At 30.4% G+C, this 24,210-nt stretch overlaps 2 protein-coding genes and 1 pseudogene across 2 annotated transcripts; all 3 read left to right on the top strand.

The window, feature by feature from the left end:
* LOC18594469 lies at positions 1,149-2,912 on the top strand (annotated as a pseudogene).
* LOC18594468 (cytochrome P450 CYP72A219) lies at positions 10,858-20,025 on the top strand. Its single transcript, XM_007022037.2, has 5 exons — positions 10,858-11,302; positions 15,034-15,251; positions 18,106-18,350; positions 18,836-19,223; positions 19,495-20,025. The coding sequence occupies exons 1-5, from the start codon at positions 11,023-11,025 to the stop codon at positions 19,918-19,920; spliced, it is 1,557 nt and encodes a 518-aa protein (XP_007022099.2). The 5' UTR covers positions 10,858-11,022; the 3' UTR covers positions 19,921-20,025.
* On the top strand, positions 21,841-22,314 carry LOC108662771 (cytochrome P450 72A15-like). Its single transcript, XM_018124335.1, has one exon. The coding sequence runs from the start codon at positions 21,841-21,843 to the stop codon at positions 22,312-22,314; it is 474 nt and encodes a 157-aa protein (XP_017979824.1).

The raw sequence follows: 24,210 nt of genomic DNA, 5'->3' as shown, positions 1-24,210 counted from the left end.
ATTCAACCAAGGATTTGCAAACAAATCTACTATGAACAGTGAAATTCACAAGCTTCACCAAGCTTTTACAATGGCTTTTACCTGGCTTAGCTAATACCTTTCACAATGGTTTTTATCTAGATCAACCAAAACCCAACAACTAACTTTTCTAGGCTAAGTTAGAACCTTTACACTCAATCAAGTAATCCAAGTTTGAATAAATTCCCTTAGAATGTCTCACACACTCTAAGTATACAAGGAGAAGAGAAATATAGGTGTACATATGATCACTGACTTGATCTAAGTGATCCAAAATGAAATGATTGAATCTTTTACAAGGATAGACATGAAGTGCAAAAGAATGCAAAGAGTTTTTGCTAGTTTTCTTGAGCTATTTTAGTTTTTGGAAGCCTTAATTGCATTTTCTCACTGTTAGGAGCCTCTTAAATACTTGAAGAATCAGCTCTGATAGGTGTTAGGCAATTTTTGACCATTAGAAACAGTTTGGTGGCAGTTCTAGCCGTTAATTTGTCTTCTAATACTCAATTCAAATTTTCTAACAGAATTGTCTTAGTCAACTAATTGCGCACTTAGTCAACTAAGTTGTTTCTGTCCTCTGATCCCAGTTTTTGGTAGTGAGCTCTTAGTCAACTAACTTTCGTTTTAGTCGATTAAGTTATTTCTGGCTTAAAGTCTAGATTTCTGGTAGCAAGCTCTTAGTCGACTAACTTACTTCTTGGTCGACTAAGTCTTCTTTGTCTCTCAATCCTCTTGAGCCCGCCTACTTCTAATTGGAATTTTAGCTAACCAACACCCTTCATTATCTAACTAAAAGGCTTCTATTTTGTTGATCAATTGTGGCCTTTTTATTCATATGAATTTTGATATGTTCCTTTGAATGATTGATTTATTCTTAGCATACAATTTTTTGTCGTACATACTCAAGTAGAGATATTAGATACAAATGAGTGGGAATGTTTTATCATCATCAAAAACTAATGGAGCCAACACTTTTCATATCCTTTGTTGTAAATGACGAGAGATGTCCTTTACATATCAAAATGTTTTATTGTTATTTCTTCTCTTTACCAAACTTGTTACACCTATATATATCTATCATTTTCCTTTCATATCCCATCTTTACAAAGAAAGCAAAAAAGAGAGAAAAAATGCCATCAAATTTGGTTAAAGAAGACCTTCATGGCTTGAATTTGATTAATAAGTTGTCTAACACACTCTTGTCTGAGATTGTATCACAACTACCAACTGATGAAGCTGTAAGAACAAGATCTTATCAAGGCGATGGAAAAGCTTATGGATGTATGTTTCTCATCTAGATTTTGAAGCAAAACGAATGATGAAACCAAGTAAACATATTCTTTATCAAAAGAAAATGAACTCGTATGGACTTGGAATCGATAATTGCTTGAACCGTGATGTTAAGAAAGAGCTTTTCCATGCTGTTATGATGATTGACAAGGTATTGTTTTCACATAGATGTAACTTGACTAGTTGCAAGATCATTCATTTTCCTGATAGTTGCAAATATGGTAAGCTTAAAAAATGGATTGAGTTTCTTTTATCAGAGAAAAGGATACAATAGCTAGCTTTCACTTGTGAAGAATTCCCTTTTCCACAAAATTTTATGGGCAGATTTGCTTATTTAAAATTGAGTTTGCCATCAGGGATTTTCTCCTGTACAACTTTGCATGTACTTGAGTTGACACATTACAAGGTTGAAAATGACGGCCCTTTGATCATTGCCATAATCTTCGAACCTTGAAACTTAAATGGTTGTCTCTTATAATTGAAACCCTTGATGGAATCATATCTAGTTGTGCTTTTCTAAAGCATTTGAGCTTTTCCTTTTGTACTAGGTTCAATCAAGTTTGGATTGCTATTGAAAATGTTAAAACTGTGGAGCTGGAGTTCTTGGACGTGCGTGAAATATACTTATCAACCATGTCCCTAGGTGTCTTGGTGCTTGATACTCTAAAATGTCCACCCAAGAATTTGATCATCAATGCCCCAAAGCTTAAGGTTTTTCGTGCCTACTGCAATGGCGAAGTCGAAGGTCCACATTGTTTTCTTAAAGATCATGAGCCTGTGAAGGTTGTAGAAATTCTAGAGCATTGCAGTGGTCTCTTAGTAACCATTTTCACTAGCTGTTTTGTTTTTACTGAATTATACTATATTTCATATAATATCATTTTTAATCATCTGAATGAATTGTTTTTGTTGGCCTTAGAGATCTCAAAATGATCAAAGGTATCATTTAAAGGATGACTCAAGCTTGTTCGAAAATTTATGGACACTTTCAATTGACTTAAACTTGAACAATATAAGAGAATCGCTGATGCTTGCTATTGTTTTATGAGCATGCGCCCATCTAAAGCAACTTGAAATCAATATATCGGTATGCCATTGCCAATTATATTTATCTTAATCTTGAGAAGCTGATTTATACCAAAAATTTTCGATTGAAGTATATATTACCTCTAGGTTTAATTAGATGAAATGCATTCTAATTTGTTTATTTTTTTTAAGAAATGGATTTTGAATTGAAAAGAGCACCCTTAGATCATGGTACTCAAAATTGCTCACTGTGATATTCGGAGTCCATGTTATGGGATAAAAGGGAGCTATGCGATTGTATCACGCATAACCTAAACGTAGTATCCATAAATGGATTCAATGGAAAGGAAAGACAATTAGAATTTGTTAGGCATCTCATAACAAAAGCTACTATGATGAAGAGAATGAATATATGTTTCATTGATAGTTGTTTAAAAAAAGGAGCTGAGGCAACACTTGAGTTATTATTATTGCCAAGGTCCTCCATCAATGTTTCTATAGTCTTGAAACCAAGCCCTAAATTTGTATCATCCAGGAACGGTGCAAATTTTGAAACATGGATCTCAACCCTAAAATAGTTTTATATATATGTAGAATATTGAGACTCATTAAGACTACCAATTTATTTTTCTTGTTACAACTTCTAAACGTTTAAGTGTAATGTTAGAACTAGTACTGGATTGTGCCATCATGATCTATCTAGACACATGAGAACATGATTGATATTAGTTTCATTGCTATATGTCTTATTACATCAAATATGTTGCTATGAAAACTACATAGACGATGTATGCTCTCATAAAGACAATACTTATTCCATCAAGTTCTTTGCATTTTTATGTGTATCTATGACTGAATGTTATGTGTGCTTGAGAGCGCATATGTAGATCTTAAAATTTTGTATACGAAACAAACATGATACGAATTTAAGTAGATTTGGATGTAATCCAATCGTGTTTCATGTATATTAGCCATGTCAAACCCATTTAAGACCAGTCTAGGACACGATCAATTGATTCTGTTGTCTTGTACATGTATAACTTGTGACTCGTTTATTACATATTTATTTGGTCATGTTCACATGGACATTTAGTACACAATTAAGACCCGTTTATTGATCCATATAATGACTAATATTTTTGTGATGATTAAGATTTACTGATATTGAATTTTATTATATTAGATAAATATTATGATGTTTATATTTTTTTTAATTTGAATAATAGAATTATATTTTAATTATACATATTTTAATTTTAATCATATTAATCATGTTAATTGTATCAATCGTGTAAAGAGGTATGAAATTCAATTGTGTTAATTGTGTCGTATAAAGTTTAATCTCACACATTTAATGAATGTGTTAGCCATGTTGTGTTGTGTTATACATTTATTACATATATCCATATATGTGTTTAAAATTTTAACATGATTAATTAGTTGTTTCATGTTTGTGTTTACCCATGTAACTATTAATATCCTAATGTTTATATGACATGATTAAGATACAAAAATACAAATTGCCAAAACTGCACATATGTTATAAATTTATGGACAACCAATGAAAGGAGACTCTTTTCTTTCATTGGATCTCATAATTCTAGATACAGGGAACAAGTAAATGACCTTTTTCTTTCACTAAATCTCATACTTCTTTATACAAATAACAAAATTTTATTGAGCATGAAAGCTTATAACCTTTTATTAAAGGTTAAAAACTAATTACTTCTTGATTCTACATTTTTTACTTTACTTTGTCATCAAGAGGGCCCTATATAAAAAGATATCTTCATATAATGCATCAGGATTAACATTAACTATTAATGATTAATTAGTTTAATTTTTAGAAAATATTTGTATAAAGAAAATCTTAATAAGTACTTTTAAATATTTATTAGTAAAATCCTTTCATTCTTAGATAAAGAAAACAAAGGTATTAACCTTTAATCATGTGAAACAATTTTTAGACCTTTCCAAAATGTAGAGATATTAATGGCCAAAGATGCCTAATTCCCATATTGTCATATGTAAAAGACAAAGACTACTTAGGCACTGTGGCTCTCATGCCATTCTTTTCAATTACTAGATTATATCATTTCAAAGATGGCACAACATTCCAAATTATTGCTAGCATAAAACATATTGTAGAAAGTTATGAACCACAAAAATTTCTACAAGTAAATTGAATTTGCACAAAATGACAAATTAACGATAGAGGACTGATTGGCTGCATTAGAGCTTTTGTAATCTTAGCCTTTATCTTACATTAATGATTTCTTTACAATAGTTTAAACTCAATTTATGAAAAAATAAAATGTTTCCAAAGAATAGAGTAAGAAAAATTGTGCTCTTTATTAACAAGATAAACACATATATATGTCTAAAGTTTGCTTTGAGTGCAAGTAAAGTAAATAGTATAAAAAGGAAGTATTGTAATCCTAGACTTCGTTGGAGTGCAAGTAAAGAAAAAATAACATAAAAGAATAATCCCCATAATTATATGTATGAGAATGGAAATAAAAGATCTTCTAATACTCCCCTTTTGGTTAGAGCATGAAGAGTAGATAATGCCCAACTTGACCAACAGTTTTTGGAATCGATCGTACCTAAGTGCTTTAGTGAATATATCAGCTAATTGGTTCTATGAAGAAATAGTCCGAGCAACAATAGTCTCTGAGTGAATATGTTGCTGAATGAAATGGCAATCTATTTCTATGTGCTTCTTTCATTCATAAAGGATTAGATTAGTCACGATTTGAATAGCAGCTTGATTTTCATAGAACAATGGAATCAATGCAGTGTGTGCCACTTCAAGACCTCATAAGAGCTATATTAGCCAAATGATGTCACTATTGGTGGTGGCCATAGCTTAGTATTCAGCCTTAACGAAAGAACGAGAAACGACCACTTGTTTCTTAGATTGCCATAAAATGGGAGAAGACCCAAGAAAAATAATACAGCTAATGGTAGATCTGTGTGTCGTTGGATGTCTTACCTAATCTGCATCACAATATGCTCATAAAGACAATGAACCATTCGAAGGAAGCAAAATACCTTGTCTTGGGTTTCCTTTGAGATAACGCAACACCTTATAAACAGCATCAAGATATGGTTGTCCTAAGGCATGGATAAACTAGTTAAGAATATTCACTACATAGTTGATATCCAAACAAGTGATGATGAGATAAAGTAAACAACATACTAGTTGACGATATTTAGCAAGATCATAGCAAATTTCACCAGAGTCGAGTGAAAGCTTGTGTTATTGCTCAATGGTAGAGTTGGCTAACTTGCAACCTATGAGTCCACTATCGGCTAAGATATCAAGTACTTAAGTTGGCTTAATGCAATACTTACTGGAGAATGTGCCACTTTAATTCCAAGAAAATACTTAAGTTTGCCAAGATCCTTGATGAGAAATTTTGCATCCAAATAAAGTTTCAGCTTAGAAATGTGATCGGAATCTATTCCCATGATGTTGACATCATCAACATATATGAGAACTGCAAAAAAGATCCTTCCATATGAGAGAAAAAGAAGAAAGAATGATCCACATCAAACTTCTGAAAACCATTGGCAAAAGAAAAGTGGTAAACTTAAGATACCAATTCCGAGATGCTTGACGGAGTCCATATATAGATTTCCGTAATCGACATATCCCCTATTCCCCATGTTTAGCAAACCGTTGTGGGATCTTCATGTAGACTTCTTCATCCAAGTCACCATGTAAAAAGGCGTTCTTCACAACCAATTGATGTAATTCTTAATGCTTTATCGAAGTAAGTGTTAACAAAAAACATATGAAGACTAATTTGGCAATAGGAGTAAACGTCTCATGAAAATCAACACCCTCAATTTAAGTGTAACCTTAAGCAACAAGTCATGCCTTGTAATGCTCAATACTTCCATTTGATTGATATTTGACTTTGTAAACCCATTTTAAATTGATTACCTGTTTACTAGAGGGTTGTTAGTTAAAATTCTACTTACGCAAGTATACGTATCGAAAAGATAATATAATGGCAAGCAGAGTATCGATCCCACAGAGAATTGATATAACATTTTACTAAGTACTAAAATTAGAACAATTTAATCTTATCCAAACAATCAAAATCAAATAATAAATTAACTAACTAAAACTAATTCACCAAAATTTAAACTAAAAAGAAAAAAATCAAAGTAATAATAACTTCGGTAAAAATCAAATCAAACAAGCCTAGGATTACAATATACCTCACACTTCATCTAAATCTTACCTCTCTTCCTTAACTTTTTTCAATGAGTTGAATTACTAACCTAGAGTCCTCAATTATTTATAAAGGTCTCTCGACTCGTCTTATAAAAATATCTATTTTAACCAAAACACTATATCCTTAGGAGAATTGAAGTTAAAATAGATTCATTAAGTTTAGGCTCTAATTCTGGCTAGACATGGCATATAGGTATATTCCTATCTTATACACCAATCAATTAATATGATCGTATGCTATCCCAATTTTAGTCTACACTAAACTCTTTTTCTCAAGTTTCATTAGGTTCCTAGATCAATTTAATTGGTGGCCAATCAATTAAAAGCATTAAGAACAAATTAGAATAAACAATTCAAATTCCATTGAAAATAAGCAAGAAAGATACTAAAAATTCAAATTACATGTGAGTTCAATTGCAATCTTAGAAAAATGGTTTAGTTCACAATATTTAACAAAAACTTCATCCAAAGAAAATTAGCTATTAATTCAAGTCAAAGAAAATAAAAAAAACACAAAAATAGAGAGGTAAAATGAATAGTTGAAGCTTTTTTATCTTGATTCTCCCTCCAATTCTCTTGCTTTCTTGCTTCGTTTTTGGCTCTTTTTCTTCAAAAATATTGTTTGTTGCCTCCTCTCAAAATCCTTTTAAAAAGGCCTTTTAAATAGCCTTCAAAAGCCCTAATTTCCAAAATCCCATAAGATGCTTATTTTTGGAAAATTCCTCAAGAGCTACGGCCCTCAAAGGTGCCTTTAAAGGTTCTATGTTGAAATTTGGCCTAAAAGTCTTTTGAGTACCATGACACTAGATTTTTGATGATTTTTCTCTATCATCCTGTTAAAACTAGGCAAAGTGGTAAACATGAAAATTGTATGCTTCTCTTTTAGCTTTCTAGTGGTCTAAGAACCACCTCATTTGGAGTCCTATAGAGAGAGTTATGATCAAAATACCACAACATATTATAGAAAATTCTGCACTTAATCTTCCTTGCTCGATTCACCTCCATGAAGCTTTATGCACTTGCACACATTCGAAACAAAGACTAAATCAATGTTAGATCAAATTAGGACTTTTAACATAAAATGAACTAAAATTACAAAAATTAAAATATTCCAACATGTATTAAACCTAATAAAGAAAAGCATAAAAACTACCTAAAATTACTTAAAAACACAAAGACTTAGCTAATTTTAATCATTAAAATGTGGTAAAATAACTCTATATCATAGAATTATCAAGGGCAAGAGTTGCAAAGTCCAAGTATGATTTGCCTCCAAAGTAGAAATTTCCTTCGTTATTGCTTCCTTCCAATGCGAGTGTTTCAGTGCTTGAAAAAATTATTTTAACTTATTGGTGGACAAGATGCTCATTAAGAAGGTAGTGTGACTGGGAGAAAATTTAGAATAAGAAATAAATTGTGAAAGAGGATGTATTGTTAAGTTAGCCAAATGAGAAGATAAAAGTGGCGTGATGCTTGGAGGAGCGAGAGATGGAGTAAAACATAATCATAACCAGATAAAGAGCATGAAAGTTGTCGTTGTTGGTTGCCTAAAATAAGAGTTTCTTTTGAAACAATATTTTCGGACTCATTGACAAAGTTAGAACCAATTAGGTCAAATGAGAAGGCTGCTCTTGTAGACAAGTCGAATCTAATTAACTCAAACCTAACATTAGTAAAGGATGCATATAACACATGTGGATTAGAGAAGAAGGTGGACCCAGTTGTGGTAAACCCATGTGCAATGTGCAGCAACGTGGGTTTGTCTATTGTAGGCCCCGTTGTTATGAGACACAGGCCCAATTGTGTTCGTAATTGGGTTAACGCCTATAGATGACTCATTAGGCCCAAGTTCAATAATATTGGGCACTACATGGTTGAATGGACTATCCAATGTAGTAGTCTAACCCAAATCAATTGGCTGCATAAATTTTGCTATTAAGGAATTTGTAAATGGAAAAATGTCTTCCAAAAAATGAACATCTTGGGAAACATAAATCTTTTTACTTTAAGATCATAAGTTCTGTATCCTTTTTTATCGTTAGGATACTTAACAAAAGCACCTGATTTAGCATGTGGAGAAAACTTGTCACAAAACTTGCTATTTATATGCTTATAACAAAGACATCCAAAGCTTCTCAAATGATCATATGTGGGACTATTTCCAAGTAAAACCTCATACAGAGTTTTATTTTGTAAAACAATGAGTGGCATGCAATTAATCAAGTATGAACCAATAAAACACATTCACCTGAAAAATGAAATAAGAAAATGTGCTTGAAATCGCAATGCTCATGCAACTTTTAAAAAATGCCTATACTTTCCCTCAACAACTCCATTTTGTTGTAGTGTGTTTGCACAACTAGATTGACATTCCATGTCATGATCAAAATAACGAATCATTAAATCATCATGAGTAAATTCTAAGCCATTGTCTGTTCGTAGAATTTTAACTCGCAAGTTAAACTGTGTATAAACCTAATTAAAAAATTGCAATAAATACATTCTAGTTTCTTACTTGTATTTCATAAGGAAGACCCATATTGCTTGACTGAAATCATCAATTATGGTTAAAAAAAGGTGAAATCTAGAGAATGATTTTGTTTTGTACAGGCCACAAATATCACTGTGTACTATGTGGCATATTTCAAAAATTGATTCTAGACTAAGCGTTTGAGCATTCCAATTCTCAAGAAATGATTTCACAATATAACACATGAAAAATGGTAGATTCAAGAAATCAAAGCATTTGAGAATAGTTTTAATCACAAAGATCTTTTCAAAAAAAAATCATTTAAATTCTCATTTTAAAACCTTGCACTTGTAAACATATAAGATTTGAGTTGATCATGCTATCAAAGTCCATTCAACCTTACATACTAACATACACATCCGATAAGAATAAGTCCAGAGTATTTTCATTATTCAACAAACTTGTTCATATATCATTATAAGCTCAAGGAGGGCAAACATCTTTCATATCAATTCAAGTAGTCAATTCATATCAAGCTCATCATTAACCAATTTGAACTATTCAAGCTATTCTTAAATGACAAATTAAAGTTTTTCAAATGGTCAATTCATCTCTGGCACACGAAAATCAAAAGATCTACTTTTCAAACTCAATTTTACTTATTTTTGGCTACTAGAATTGGTGGGAGAGTAAAAAATCTAGTCGGCAACAAATATCTCAATTAAGCAAATAAATTTAGAAACCACTAATTTTCCATCATGTCTCAAAGAGCATTCAATCTCCAAGAATTTGTTCCTCCTTTCTCTAGCACACCTACAAGAGACATTTTTCATTTGATATTTGGTATCCAAATTGCTTTGGATCTTTTATAGTTAGTTTCATCACACAAAGTTCCTTTTGAAGCCGACACTTGTCTAATCTTATAAGATAAACATTTTCTAACTGGACAAGTGTATAAACAATGACCATAAAATGAACAATGATTACATTTGGTCAAGCTAGAAAATGAGGAATTCATGAAAACTTTTTGTTTTTTATTTAATAAATCTTCGAGCTTCATTTCACATCAAAATTTTCTTTTTCTAACACATTAATTTTCTTTTGGCAAGCTTTAAAATCAATTTTCAACTTTTCATTCTCTTTTTCCAAATCAATTTTTGTCTTAATCAGAACTTCATATTCAACACTAAGTTTTGAATTCATTTTCTTGTGTTTCAAATTCATTTTCTCAAATTCACAAACTATTCAAAGGCATTTTGCAATTCACTAAATGAATATGAAATGAAATGGGTTCACAAAGTGAAGATTTTACATTAAATTCTTCAAGAGCCATGAGGCATGATTTGAATTGGATTGAGGATTGAATTTCACTTGATTTCTCATTTCTAATTGCCTTTCCACATGTTGAGCATTCACCTTCACAAGGTTTTTCTTCCAGTTCCTCTTCCTTCTTTATTTCCCCATACAACACTCCTAACTTTTCCCAAATCTCTTTAGCACTTCCACAGTTGCAAACTCTCTTGTAATTATTATAATCATATGTACAAAAAAGAGTATGCATAGCCTTAGCATTGAGTTGTACCATATTCATGTCACTTGTACCCCACCTTCTTTCTTCCTTGATTGACTTGTACAGACCATCAATAATTGTCCACCAAACTTCATAATAATTGATTAGAATTCTTCCAATAAAAGGTACAAACACATATGTTATTATTTTAGAAGGACATGGTACACGCCTCATGATTTGACACCAATAGCTGTACATCAACAATTTGTCATTAATTCACACCACAAGCTATAGCATCAACAATTTATCTTTGCCCACATTCCCTAGCAGATCCCATCGAAGATTTCCCAATAATAGATTTCCACAAGATTTTTTCCCCATAAAACTACCTCAGACTTTGTCTACTCTGTCATAAACACCTCACTTATTCTTTAGACACCCTTTTCTCGGCCAAGAAACATGGAATTTTCCCCTGTAATTGGAACTTTGCTTTCTTTCCTTGTTGTTGGGATACTGATAGGGGGATGGAGAATTTTAGACTGGGTGTGGTTGAAGCCAAAGAGGCTGGAAAGGTGCCTGAGGAAACAGGGTCTTAGAGGGAATTCTTACAGGTTTTTGTCTGGAGATATCAAAGAGAGCTCTGCCATGAGTAAACAAGCAAGATCCAAACCTATGCCCCTAAGTGATGATATTGCGCAATATGTTAGTCCTTTCCTTCATCAAACTGTCAAGAATTATGGTATGTCTAAATTATAGCTTATTTTTCTTTGCTTTTTTTTTTTTAGTTTATTTTGATTAACTCCATCGAACCTTGATCAACTTAATTGGATGTAATCTTCTTTTATCTACTAAATCTCGTTTTAATCTCTTAATTGTTGGAATGTTCTTTTTTTTTATCAAATTATGATTTTATTACAAAATTTTTTGTGTTTTTGTCATCTTAATAACATGATAATTCTGCTTTCTTCTACTAATTATGCTAAACTATTCAATACTATGTGGAAAATTAATGCGATTTGTCAATAGGAAGAAGATAGTTGGAGGTATTACCTTTTCTTCCTTTTTGAAGCAGCTCTAGGATATTTCCTACTGTACGTGTATGGGCTTGCCCATTGAACTTCAATTTAGAATTTCGGTTGAAAATGAAAAGCATTTCAATTAAAAATAAAAAAGAAAACAAGTTACTTACATTCATGTTTTCAATGAGGTTTCAAGTTTTGAATGATTTTTTAAATTTGTTTTATTCTGTAAAGTGCTCAATCAGTTATTTATTGAGATCTCTATATCGATAAAATTTATTTTTGGTCTATTTAGTTTTGATATATATATGATTCTTTATCACTTTTTTAATATATAATTAAATAAATCCATTTGATTAAGAAAAAAATTCATATTAAGTCGATAATTTTAGTTACGTATATGACTGAAAAACGAAGAAAAAGATATAAAAAAAAATTACCTAAGTTTTTTTCGGTGAAAACACTACTTAATGGAAAGAAATATTACCAAAAAAAAAGAGAAAAATGTTTAAATTCAGAGCGAAGAATATAAGGAAATCTTTTCCCAAGTTTAATATAAGTAATTTAAGCGAATTCTTTTTCCAGAAGATTCAACTGAATGTGCAAACTGTATTCTAATTTATTGAAATGGCAAATGGGAGAAAAATAGGATACATGAGAGTGAAGGATAATTTATTTAATAAAGTCCTTTGGAGGCCACAAGCCATTTGGCTGAAGTTGGGTATGACGTCATGTTTGGTGGGTATGATGTCATGTTTGAGTTAAAGGGTTAAATATTTTTATTTTTTTTAAATTTTGATCCCAATTACACAAAATCCATTAATTTTCAAAATGAATACTGTACTCTAAAAAAATATTTTTTGTCAAATTCATAAGTCTAATAGTTAGTCAACCGTTAATATTTTATCAATTTAATTATGTAACAAAGATAAAAATAATAATTTTACCCTTGATTAATTTTTAAAATTACTATTATAAAATTTTCTTAATTTTATTATTAATTAAAAAAAAAACTTCCCTAGATGGGGAGCACTGGAGCTTCCTTGGGGAGCTCTAATCAAACTTCTTGGGGAGCCCAATCGGGACTCCTAAGGGAGCACCAGCGCTCCCCTCCCTTGGTGAGCACTGATCGGTGCTCCTTTCTCTTGGGATCACTGCCTCTTCTTGCGGAGTTGGAGAGCATCGACGCTCTTTTCTTTTTTTTAAATTTTTTTAAAATATAATAATAATTTTTTAAATTAATAAAAAATATATTTTAATTTTTTCTTAATCTTTGTTAACGGTGTTTACAATTTTGAGACAGATTATCTATTTCGAAAGCTAATGAGCCCGTTTAAAATTTTTACTAAAATTTAAAGAGCAAGAGTATTTTATCTTTGGATTAATAATTGTTCAATTCTTATTCTTTCTATAGGTAAGAATTTCCTATCTTGTATATCTATAATATATATAAAAATAAAATGTTTCAATTTCTTTCAATTTTTTTCAATTGAGTCTTCAATTGAATGACAAATGTCATTCAATTAGAACTTCTTTTTATTTTTTTGACCTTTCGTTTTCTATTGAATTAATTTTTTTTACACTTTATGTTAAAAATAAGTTGTTTTTGACATTTGAAGGATTTTTTTTTGTTTTTTTTACTTTAATTTATTTTAATAAAAATACTTGAAAACAATAATTTTTAACTTTTAATGCTTAGAAGATAGATTCATTGAATATTTATCAATTACAATTTAATATTTTTTTTTATCTATATTCTCTTATTTTACATAAACCTGAATCTATAGTATATAGATATCTCTTTTATACATAAATGTTTAAATTTTAATAAATATCCATTCAATTCATTATATAAAAGTAGGATAATTGATTGGGTCAATTGATTGACATTTGTCATTCTTAATTAAAGTAATATTTTTACACCTAATGTCAAAACTACATTGTTTTTGACACTTGAAGGGTTTTTTTTTTCTTTTTTACTTTTATTTATTTTAGTAAAAAATATTTGAAAACAATAATTTCTAACTTTTAATGCTTATAAGATAGATTCATTTAATATTTATCAATTGCAATTTAATATTAATTTTTGTATATATTCTCTTATTCTGTATCAACTTGAATCTATAGTATATAGACATCTCTTTTATACATGAATGTTTAAATTTTAATAAACATCCATCCAATTCATTGAACAAAATAAAAAAGTCAAAAAGGCCTACTCATTTCTCAATATACATGGCACACAGTCATCATTGAATAAATAAATCAATTAAATTTGATAACCTTTAGCCATTCATTTTATATATAAAAGACATATAATACTAGAAATTACTAACTATTTTATATTGATAGAATCTTTAAATTATATTGTTGCCTTATATTCTATAACTGTTTATTTTAATCTGTTAATAGTATAGGTTATATATTTTTTCAATTCTTAATAGTTTATTATACATCTAATAATCTTTGATAGGATTATCGTCCTTTTTGAATAAATTCTGTTTTAAATAGGATAACTAATTGGGTTAATTGGTTGTCATTCTCAATTGAATTAATTTTTTTTTACACTTTATGTCAAAGCTGCGTTGTTTTTTTACATTTGAAGGGTTTTTTTATTTTTATTTATTTCAGTAAAAAAATACTTGAAAACAATAATTTTTAATTTTTAATGTTTAGAATATAGATTCATTTAATATTTATCAATTACAATTTAATATTATTTTTTGTTTATATCCTCTTATTCTGCATGAACCTGAATCCATAGTATTTAGACATACTGTTTACATTCCAATAAATATTCATCCAATTCATTGAACAAAATAAAAAAAATCAAGAAGGTTTATTCATTTCTTAATATACACAATGCATAGTCATCATTAAACAAATAAATCAACTAAATTTGACAACCTTTAACCATTCATTTTATATATAAAAGATATATTATTAAAAATTAGTAATTATTTTATATTGATAGGATTTTTATATTATACGGTTGCCTTATATTATATAACTGTTTATCTTAATCTGTCAATAGTACATGTTATATACTCTATCATTTCTTAATATTTTACTGTTTTATAATCATATATGTAGGTGCAAATTTTCGGTAATTGAAATTAGAGCAAATAATTATTTTCAATTGATACCAGTTTATTTTTTCTGCTAATAGTAAAAATCGAACATTCATGCAGTTGATTAATATAATATTGCTTTCTCTACAAACTCTTGTAAAGGTACCAAATTGAAATCTACTATAATATAATCAATATTTTTTATGATTTTTTTCGTAACGTAGTTACGGGCATCATCCTAGTAATAGTAATAGTAGCAATGATATAATACTAAAGTGCATAATGACTATTCAATTAATATCTCAAACCAATTCAAAATGCTGGAAGGATATTAGGTTCTGTTTTCTATCCACTAAGCATGTGGTCTGAGACAAATGCAGGCAAGAATTCTTTTGTTTGGATTGGTCCGAGACCAAGGGTGACCATCATGGAACCTGAACAAATAAGAGAGATATTTACCAAATTCAATGACTTTCAGAAGCCGCGTAGCTACCCTGTTGGCAACTTACTTGTATGTGGACTTGCAAACCTGCAGGGAGAGGAGTGGGCTAAGCATAGAAACATTATCAACCCTGCATTTCATCAAGATAAGTTGAAGGTATGTTTTGTTTCGACTTTATATTTCTTTTTCAATATGCGATATGCATGTTTTAATTATTCTGCCTGTTCATTCTCTTATCTTTATAAATTGGGTCTGTTTAAGAATAAGGGTGGAGCTAGCTAACTTTTATTGAGAAGTCAAAGACTAAAAGAAAAAAATACTAAAAATTTTCAAAACTAATACCTTGAATTTAATCAACAATTAAAAAATTCATAATAAACAATTTTATATAACATATAAATCAAAAAGAATAAGAAAAGCAAGACTTACAATAACTTTTTAAGAAAGTTGTGTTCGACGATATTGTATAGATTCAAATTCATCAATTATTGACTTTGTACTGAAACGATTAGTAATGTCTTTTTCAATATAAACAACTAAATTATTTATAAGAAACTCATCATTTATTTCGTTTGAAAATCTTCTTTTCACAATTTTCATTAGATTTGGTGGCTCAAGTATAGGAGAATCATTTGGATGATTTGCTTACTTTCTTTTAAAAAATTTGTCAATTATTTTCAACTTATTCATACTTTAATCAAATCTTTAAAAAATTAATACAATCAACATCTAATATTCTTAGTTTTTTATATTTAAACTTAAAATACTAAATATAAAACTATAATGTATAAATATATAAGTACGATATACAATATTTAACACAATGGTCAAATATATAAATAGTTAAATAATATAAATAATAAAAAAAGATAAAAAGAATTTTACCTTTTCTTAGTTTCATACAATAGTGGTGAATGGTAATTATCCAAGCTCATAAATCTCTTTTCAAGAATGAAGTGTGTTTTAATAGTGAGTTACATGGAAAAGAGTAAAGTAAAAATAAGAAGACAAAAGAGAAGAGAAAGATTAAAAGATAGAGAGAGAAAGATGTGTGAAGAAACTTAATTAAGAATTAAGGTAAAATTGAGTAGAGATTGTGAAGTTATTTTGTTATTTTTTATTAGTATAAATTATTAAATAAAAAAACTATTTGGAAGGTATAAAAAATATATAATAAATAAATAATTTCAAAATTTTTGAAAAGTCATAACCTCATAAATATACTATTTTCCATAATAATTAAAATATATATATATAAAGTAAATATGTTTAAAATTTTTGGAGGGGTCGTGGCCCATTAACATATGACCCTCCGCCCGTCTCAGAACTTGGTGAAATATTTAGTTTGAATTGTTTACGAGGGATTCTACATGTTACAGTTTCAATGAGCTCTATTTTGACCATTTATTGATGGATCCAATAACATTTACTTGATCCCACTCTTAGAGTGCATGTGGGAGTTTGTAAATAAAAGAATATTGTAGAGTAAATTAAGTGAGAATTTGAGTAAATAGAGTGGGCAGTTAACAATTCTCTTTTACCAGAGCAAAGGTTAAGGACCCACTCTTATTTGTATTCAAAACCTCTCAACATGAACAGGAACTACAACATAATCATTATTTAACCTACAATTTTTGTAGTAATCAACTACATTAATTCAAAACTACTCGAGTTCGTCTAAAAATAATCTTTCCAGCTTAAATCTAGTATTCTTCCACTAACTAGTGATATAAGCATTTAAATCTATATTTCTTCCTTACCTTGGTGAGCCATTAGTGAGAGAAACCTCTGAAAATCTTAACTTCTTTGAAAGAAAACAAAATCTGTCGAAATGCCTATGATCAGTACTGGAAATCAAGGGTTTGCGAATTTAAAAGTTGAAAAATGTTACCTTTGTAGGGTCAAAATTCAAAACAAAGTTGGAAATCTTCAAAAATGGGGTTGTTTTAGTGAGAGAGAGCAAGCTGGTTGCTGGAAGTTGAGAGAAAAGTGTGGAACAGGCGACCAAGGTTGCAAAATATGAAAAAGAAACCTATAATGGAAAGTTTTTGGGTGAGAAAATATTGTTTTGCTCTTTTTATTTTTTTGTAAACAGTGACAATTGAAAGAAAACGAAATTTATTGAAATGCTTAAGATCAATACTGAAAATCAAGGGCTTGCAAGTTTAAAAGTTGGACAACGTTACCTTATTGGTTTGAAACCCAAAACGAAGCTAGGAATCTACAAATATGGGATTGTTCTAGTGAGAGAGAACAAGAGGGTTACTGGCAGTTGAGACAAAATGAAAAAAAAAAAAAAACTAAAAAGGAAAGTTTTTAGGTGAGAAAATATTGTTTTACCCATTTTATATTTGTATAAATGGCAACAAGTATCGATACTTTCAAGTGAAGTATCAATACTATAGTTCTTGAGTTTCAAGTATCGATACATATTCATCAAATATCGATACTTGTTCTTCAAAATCCTTTTAAAAGCTTTTTGGATAGGAAGTATCAATATTTGCTCTTCAGATTGATACTTCTCTTCTAAAATGTAAAATTTCATTTTGAAAACACATCCTTTTGACTTACATCTCTCTCATATAAACATATACACTTGTAAACTTGAAATTTGGGCATTTCTAAAGAAGGTTTTCCAGATCTTCAAACTAAAACACGTTTTAAATTTGCTCACTAAGTAAGATTTACTTTCCTATCCTTCATCTAAGGTGGGAGGTTTTAAATTTCGTTGGTTTTTTTGGGTGTTGTGTCTGGTGAGGAAGCCTTATTGGAACACCTGGAAAATGCAGTAATAATGGAGAAACATCAAGGAATATTGATGGCTCCCAGCACTAAAATTAACTTATTGCAGTGAAAGGAATATTGGCTGCAACGCCATTGAAACTTGATACTGCTTGAAGAAATTTCATCCCTAGTTTGCTTTCCATGTTAATGAGTACCTAGAATATATATCTAATTTGTTCAAAAGTACCAATTAAGGTATCTTTTCCTGATTTGGAAATCGTTACAGAACATGCTGCCAGCATTCTATCAAAGTTGTATTGAGATGATCAGCAAATGGGAGAAGATGGTTTTCGTAGAGGGGTCAAGTGAGTTAGATGTGTGGCCTTATCTCATAAATTTGACAAGAGATGTGATTTCCCGAGCAGCATTTGGAAGCAGCTACGAAGAAGGAAGACGAATTTTCCAACTACTAGACGATCAAATCAATCTTACAATGCAAGTTATACAGTCAGTTTACATTCCGGGATCATGGTAAAATTTGTTACTTTCAGAGCTCAATCCTTTTTTTTTTTTTTGGACAGAAAATACATTTCATTAATTCCACAATTGTCATATAGAGTGAGATAATCAATATTAGACAAAGATAAACATCCCACCCCTTTTGTTTCTTATCCCATGGAGTTGAGCCTCATTAAAAACCTTATCATAGTAAACCCTGTGGGACAAACCTATGATAAGGAAAAAAGATTACTCATCTACCATGCAATATTACAATTTCTTATACAAATTCAATTTACCCCTCATGACTTAGGAACATATTTCTATCATTATCAACAGCTTTTTGGATTAACACTGGTAATTCTGATAAATCTTTCCATTCTATCATCTCATCCACCATTCTTTTAGCTGTTTGAGCAATCGAATGTGCTGTCCGATTGGTCATGCTTTAACTATTTATTTTTTAGGGTATTTTTTTAAGTACTAAAAACCATATTTTATATTTGTCTTATCCAAAGGTTTTTACCAACTAAGACAAACAGGAAGCTGAAGGTGATTGTCAAAGATATAAAAGACTTACTCAAGGAAATGATAAAGAAAAGAGAGAAGGCAATTAAGGCGGGTGAAGCTAGTAAGGATGACTTATTAGGCATACTTGTAGAATCCAACATTAAAGAAATTCAAGAACATGGGGATCACATGAACATGGGAATGAGTATTGAAGATGTGATTGAGGACTGCAAGCTGTTTTACTTTGCTGGCCAAGAGACCACCTCCATTTTGCTGGTTTGGACAATGATTTTGTTGGCAAGGCATCCACATTGGCAGACTAAGGCAAGAGCAGAGGTTTCGCAAGTTTTTGGTGACAGTAAACCTGATTCTAATGGCATGAACCGTCTGAAAGTTGTAAGTCCTATTCTTCAATTCTATTTGAATATAAACTGTCTAAAATTCTCTGTATGTAGGATGTAATTTGAAACCTTACATAGTTAAAAGCAACATCACCAGCAGCTAGGACTAGGAGTAACACATAATTCCTCTTTTTAGCTATTTCAACAACTTGCCTTAATAGTTAGTACCATTTTTAGAAGGCAATATTGGAATGTACTTTAATTTGAGAATTGGACCAATTAAGAGCACACTTCTCTAATTTACTTTAATTAATTCAATGCCACAGGTAACAATGATCTTGTACGAGGTTCTCAGGCTCTACCCTGCAGCAATTGCATTAACACGCTCCGTTCCGAAAGAAACAAAACTGGGAAAAATGTTGTTACCAGCTGGCGTAGAAATTTCACTTCCTGTGCTGCTGATTCACCATGATCAAGAACTTTGGGGCAAAGATGCACATGAGTTTAATCCTGACAGGTTCTCGGAGGGGGTTTCAAAACCAACAAAGAGTCAAGTCATATATTTCCCTTTTGGATGGGGTCCTAGAATCTGCATCGGAATGAACTTTGCTTTGATGGAAGCAAAAATGGCGCTTGCAATGATTCTAAGGCAATTCTGGCTTGAGATTTCCCCTTCCTATGCTCACTCTCCTTGCATCTTTCTTACTTTACGGCCACAACATGGTGCTCACTTGATTTTACATAAACTTTAGACTCAGTAGCGAATTCAGGATTATGATTAAGATGTGGCTAAAAAGTAATTATAAGCGTAATAAAACTGTATATATATATATATATAAAGTTTTTGTCACGACTCAAATTCGGGGCCATGATTAATGCACGAGTATCGATGGCAGTGACCCTCTTAACCCATGCAAGCTTATGATAACAAATAAACCAAAATACACATATGTGCCTAATGAGACTCATCACCATGGAATTATATGTGAAAAGATATAAACATGATTATATCATATATCAAAAAATATCAAATCAATCTGCACGCTCATGCACTCATAATGTAGAAGCAATATACATCATAATCCAATGTATAGGCCATATTGTGATGAATACAATACATAAGCCATCTTGTGGCAATTTTTCATTATCTCAATTATTACATAACATAAACAAGTCATAACACATAACAATCAAATATAAAAGACTAGACCAAACCAGTAGAGTACAACTCAAGGAAAATGCGCTATCACTTACTAGATGCCACGACGATCACCTACCAAAACCAACTATAGAAGCAGGTCCTCCCAAATGACAATGAACCAAGCAATTTACTAATCTAAAATAATAAATGCATCTTACAAATGTGAGTTATAAATAACTTCATGGGCAGATATGGGGAGAGGGAACAAACTAAACGAGAGAGTGTTTATCGAAGATACTTTCAAAATAATGCACGTAATTCATTTCCAAACAAATCAAAGTCTGCCTTTCAGGCATAACATATATACAAAGAGTTTGGAAGTTCAATTTTCGAGCAATATCAAATGTCCAAAGACACATTACATGACAAGCACCATCAATCATTCATAAATCTCAAATATTTCTCTCAATGAATTCAAATTTGTTTTGGAATGTTTAAATAAAGTTTTGTTGAAAATCCATTAATAAACCTTTGAAATGAAATTAGTTATTTGTAAAATGTTCAAGTATTTCAAATGAGAGCAAACATTTCAAATAAAAAAAAAAGGTATTTGAAAAGAAGTTCATTTCATTTAGAAACCCCTAATCAAAACTATTTGATTTTGCAAATACATAATCCATACTAAATCGAATAATTCAAGTTCAAACACCAAAGTCGAAACTAATATTAAAATTCAAACACCAAAGTCGAAACAATATCAAAGTCCACACACCAAAGTCGAAACTAATATCAAAGTCCAAGCCAATGTGTCAAATATTGTTAAAAATAGATTGTGGAGCATTAATTAGATAGGACAATCAAATCAAATAATGCATCTAGTCCAAATAGTCACCAACCATATAACAAAGGGGTATGTTAGAAATGTTAGCTCATTGAATAAAGTAACAAGAAAATCTAAAAAGGGAGATGAATTGGATTTTAAAAATTTTGGGAAGTGTAAAACATTCTACTATAGTCGACTATGGTTGCAGTTCTTTTAATAGGCCAGCTTCAATGTCTTTCAAACAAACTCGTGATCGACTATGAAAACTTAAGAATCAATCCTAGACAAGCGAACTCATTTTTAAAAACTTGTAAGAGGAATTTCAACAAAAACCTTGATGTGCATTCAAGTTTTAATCAAAACTACTCAATCAAACATAGGCAAATGATCACTTTGTAATGTTTAAAAACATTCTTCAAAAGTAAATTAAATGAAGGCAACTTTGAGAAAAATATTTCAATAAATCTTTTCAACAAGTGATAGACAAATGATAATGGTTTGAAAAGATTTAACAAAGAGACATATCAACATGTGAAGCATATAAATCAAAATGCAAGAAATTTATGAAAGGGGTTTTCTTGAAATGAAATGCAACAAATCAAAGAAAAAATAAAAATGAAGACACAAGATTTTTATAAAGGTTCAACTTTCTCAAATGCCTACATCATCTACCTTGGAACACTAAGGAAAATTACTTTAATTAATTCAATGCCACAAGTAACAATAATCTTGTACGAGGTTCTCAGGCTCTACCCTTCAATCATTGCGTTAATACGCTCCATTCCGAAAGAAACAAAACCAGGAAAATTGTTTTTGCCAGTTGGTGTAGAAATTTCACTGCCTGTGTTGTTGATTCACCATGATCAAGAACTTTGGGGCAAAGATGCGCATGAGTTTAATCCTGACAGGTTCTCGGAAAGGGTTTCAAAAGCAACAAAGAGTCAAGTCATATATTCCCCTTTCGGATGGGGTCTTAGAATCTGCATCGAAATGAACTTTGCTCAGATGGAAGCAAAAATGGCGCTTGCAATGATCCTAAGACAATTCTGGTTTGAGATTTCCTCTTCTTATGCTCACTCTCCTTGCGGCATTTTTACTCTACGTCCACAGCATGGTGCTCACTTAATTTACATAAACTTTGGACTCAGAATCAAATTCAGGATTTTGAATGAGACATGGTAAAATGTAATTATAAGGGTAATAATACTATATATGTATAAAGTTTTTGTCACGACTCAAATTCGGGGCCACAACCGACGCAAGAGTATCGATGGGAGTGACCCTCTTTGTTAGGAATTTTGAGAATATAGTGCCCTAAAAAGCAAGTATATTCTCATGCTTAATTTCATTAAATTTATTTATAATGAAAGTATATTTTGATAATAAGACAAAGAGTTTGTTTAATTAAGTATTCATTATCTAGTTATTAAGGTACTATGATTCTATTGAGATATTAAAATACATTTATATGAAAAGTCATACATAGGAGACATGTATTTTATTTAAATCTAAAAATTGTTCACAGTCATATAATAAAGCTGGTCACTTTATTGTGTTAAGGCTGTAGTGTCCAGATTACTTCCAACGAAACGAATGTGGTTCATTTCAAGGGAATGATAAGTCTCAAATCATTGAAATGGCTGACTTCGAGTAATGACACTATAACATGAACTGAAATCATGTGAAAATCAAATTTAAGTTTAACTGTTACTTAAATCTTGATCTTACACTTATTCATTTGCTTAAAATAGAATCAAAATCCTAATGTATAGTGGACTTATGCTTAATGTCGTTTTAATCTTTGATTTACCATGAGCATGATCATCATAAAATATTAATCTAGACTCCGTATTTTGAGATTATAATCGAGATGAACATCTGAGAACATATATCCAGATAATGGAGTTCATAACATTAACATCACTTCTAATAATTTCAGGAAAATTGGTGATTAATCTAAGCCCAGTGAATTGATAAATTAGCTACTCATCACATCTAAATACTCAAAAGTTTAGATCTAGAGTATTGAATTAGTAATTGGATGAAATATGAGACTAAGGGACAAAATTGACATAAAAGGTAAAACAATAATTTCACCTTTGTCATTAGATGGTTATGAGGGTTCACAATATAATGTTTGTAATTGGACAACTAATAATTAATATCAAGTATTGAATTATTTCTTGCAATTACAATTAATCCAAGAGTGCAACCATGAATCTATGGTGGAGTGATTTTATGATTAATAAGCTTGAATTATTTTTAATAAGATTAAGAATAATTCCAGTTTATTGGAGTTTGGAATATCTATGTCCAAATAAATTTCCTACTTAGCTTCGTAGAATTCAACTTGTTTAAATTGGAATGCATGTTTTAATTTGATTAACTAAATTGTGTACAAAAACAGCAACTTTAGCATTTTTTTTTTTTTTATAATTAGGAGAGGGGGATTCGAACCCTGCTCTTTAGGTAAGGGGATCATGCACCAACCAATGAGTCAAATGCTCGGGTGCAACTTTAACATGCTTGGTCTTAATTTAGACAAGAAAATATGTTTGTCTTAATTTAAGACAAGAGTTGTCTTAAATTGAGATAATGCTAAGAAAATTCTTGCAAATGAATATAGACATCCATGTTGAAAAAAGGAAACTCCATGTTTGACTATCACTCTTTTATTTATTATTTTTTTTTTAAAATAAAGATGGATAATAATAAAATAAGATTTGTTATTCAAAAAGGAGTTTTATTTTATCAAGAACTCTCAATGATAAATAAATAATTAAATTATTTATTTTTTAATTTTAATTTTGATAATTATGGAGCATGTTTGATACTTTCATAACTCTAAATGGATGGTCAAGATTGATTCAAAGGTATTTCATTTTAATTAAACTTTTGAGGCAAGAGTTTTAATAAAAAGAGAAGAGATTAGAAGAAAAAAATAAAACGTACTTTTTCTTGAAAAAGTTTCAACCGTCACTTCTCTTCTCCTTCTCCAAACTTTTTCGAAGAAAATAGAAATAAAATTGGTTGTCATCTAGTAATCTTATATTCCACACCTTGTCCACTCAAGGTTCA

The sequence above is a fragment of the Theobroma cacao genome, chromosome 7 (assembly GCF_000208745.1).
Source record: "Theobroma cacao cultivar B97-61/B2 chromosome 7, Criollo_cocoa_genome_V2, whole genome shotgun sequence".
Lineage (NCBI taxonomy): Eukaryota > Viridiplantae > Streptophyta > Magnoliopsida > Malvales > Malvaceae > Theobroma > Theobroma cacao.
The sequence above is the reverse complement of the archived record's forward strand: the minus strand, read 5'-3'. Positions and strand labels throughout refer to the sequence as shown.

Excerpts from the sequence above, each read along its gene's own strand:
- LOC18594468 (XM_007022037.2), top strand. The coding sequence starts at position 11,023 with ATGGAATTTTCCCCTGTAATTGGAACTTTGCTTTCTTTCCTTGTTGTT. Across the intron at positions 11,303-15,033 it reads TCAAACTGTCAAGAATTATG|GCAAGAATTCTTTTGTTTGG; the intron begins GTATGTCTAAAT and ends AGACAAATGCAG. Across the intron at positions 15,252-18,105 it reads TTCATCAAGATAAGTTGAAG|AACATGCTGCCAGCATTCTA; the intron begins GTATGTTTTGTT and ends AAATCGTTACAG.
- LOC108662771 (XM_018124335.1), top strand. The coding sequence starts at position 21,841 with ATGCCACAAGTAACAATAATCTTGTACGAGGTTCTCAGGCTCTACCCT.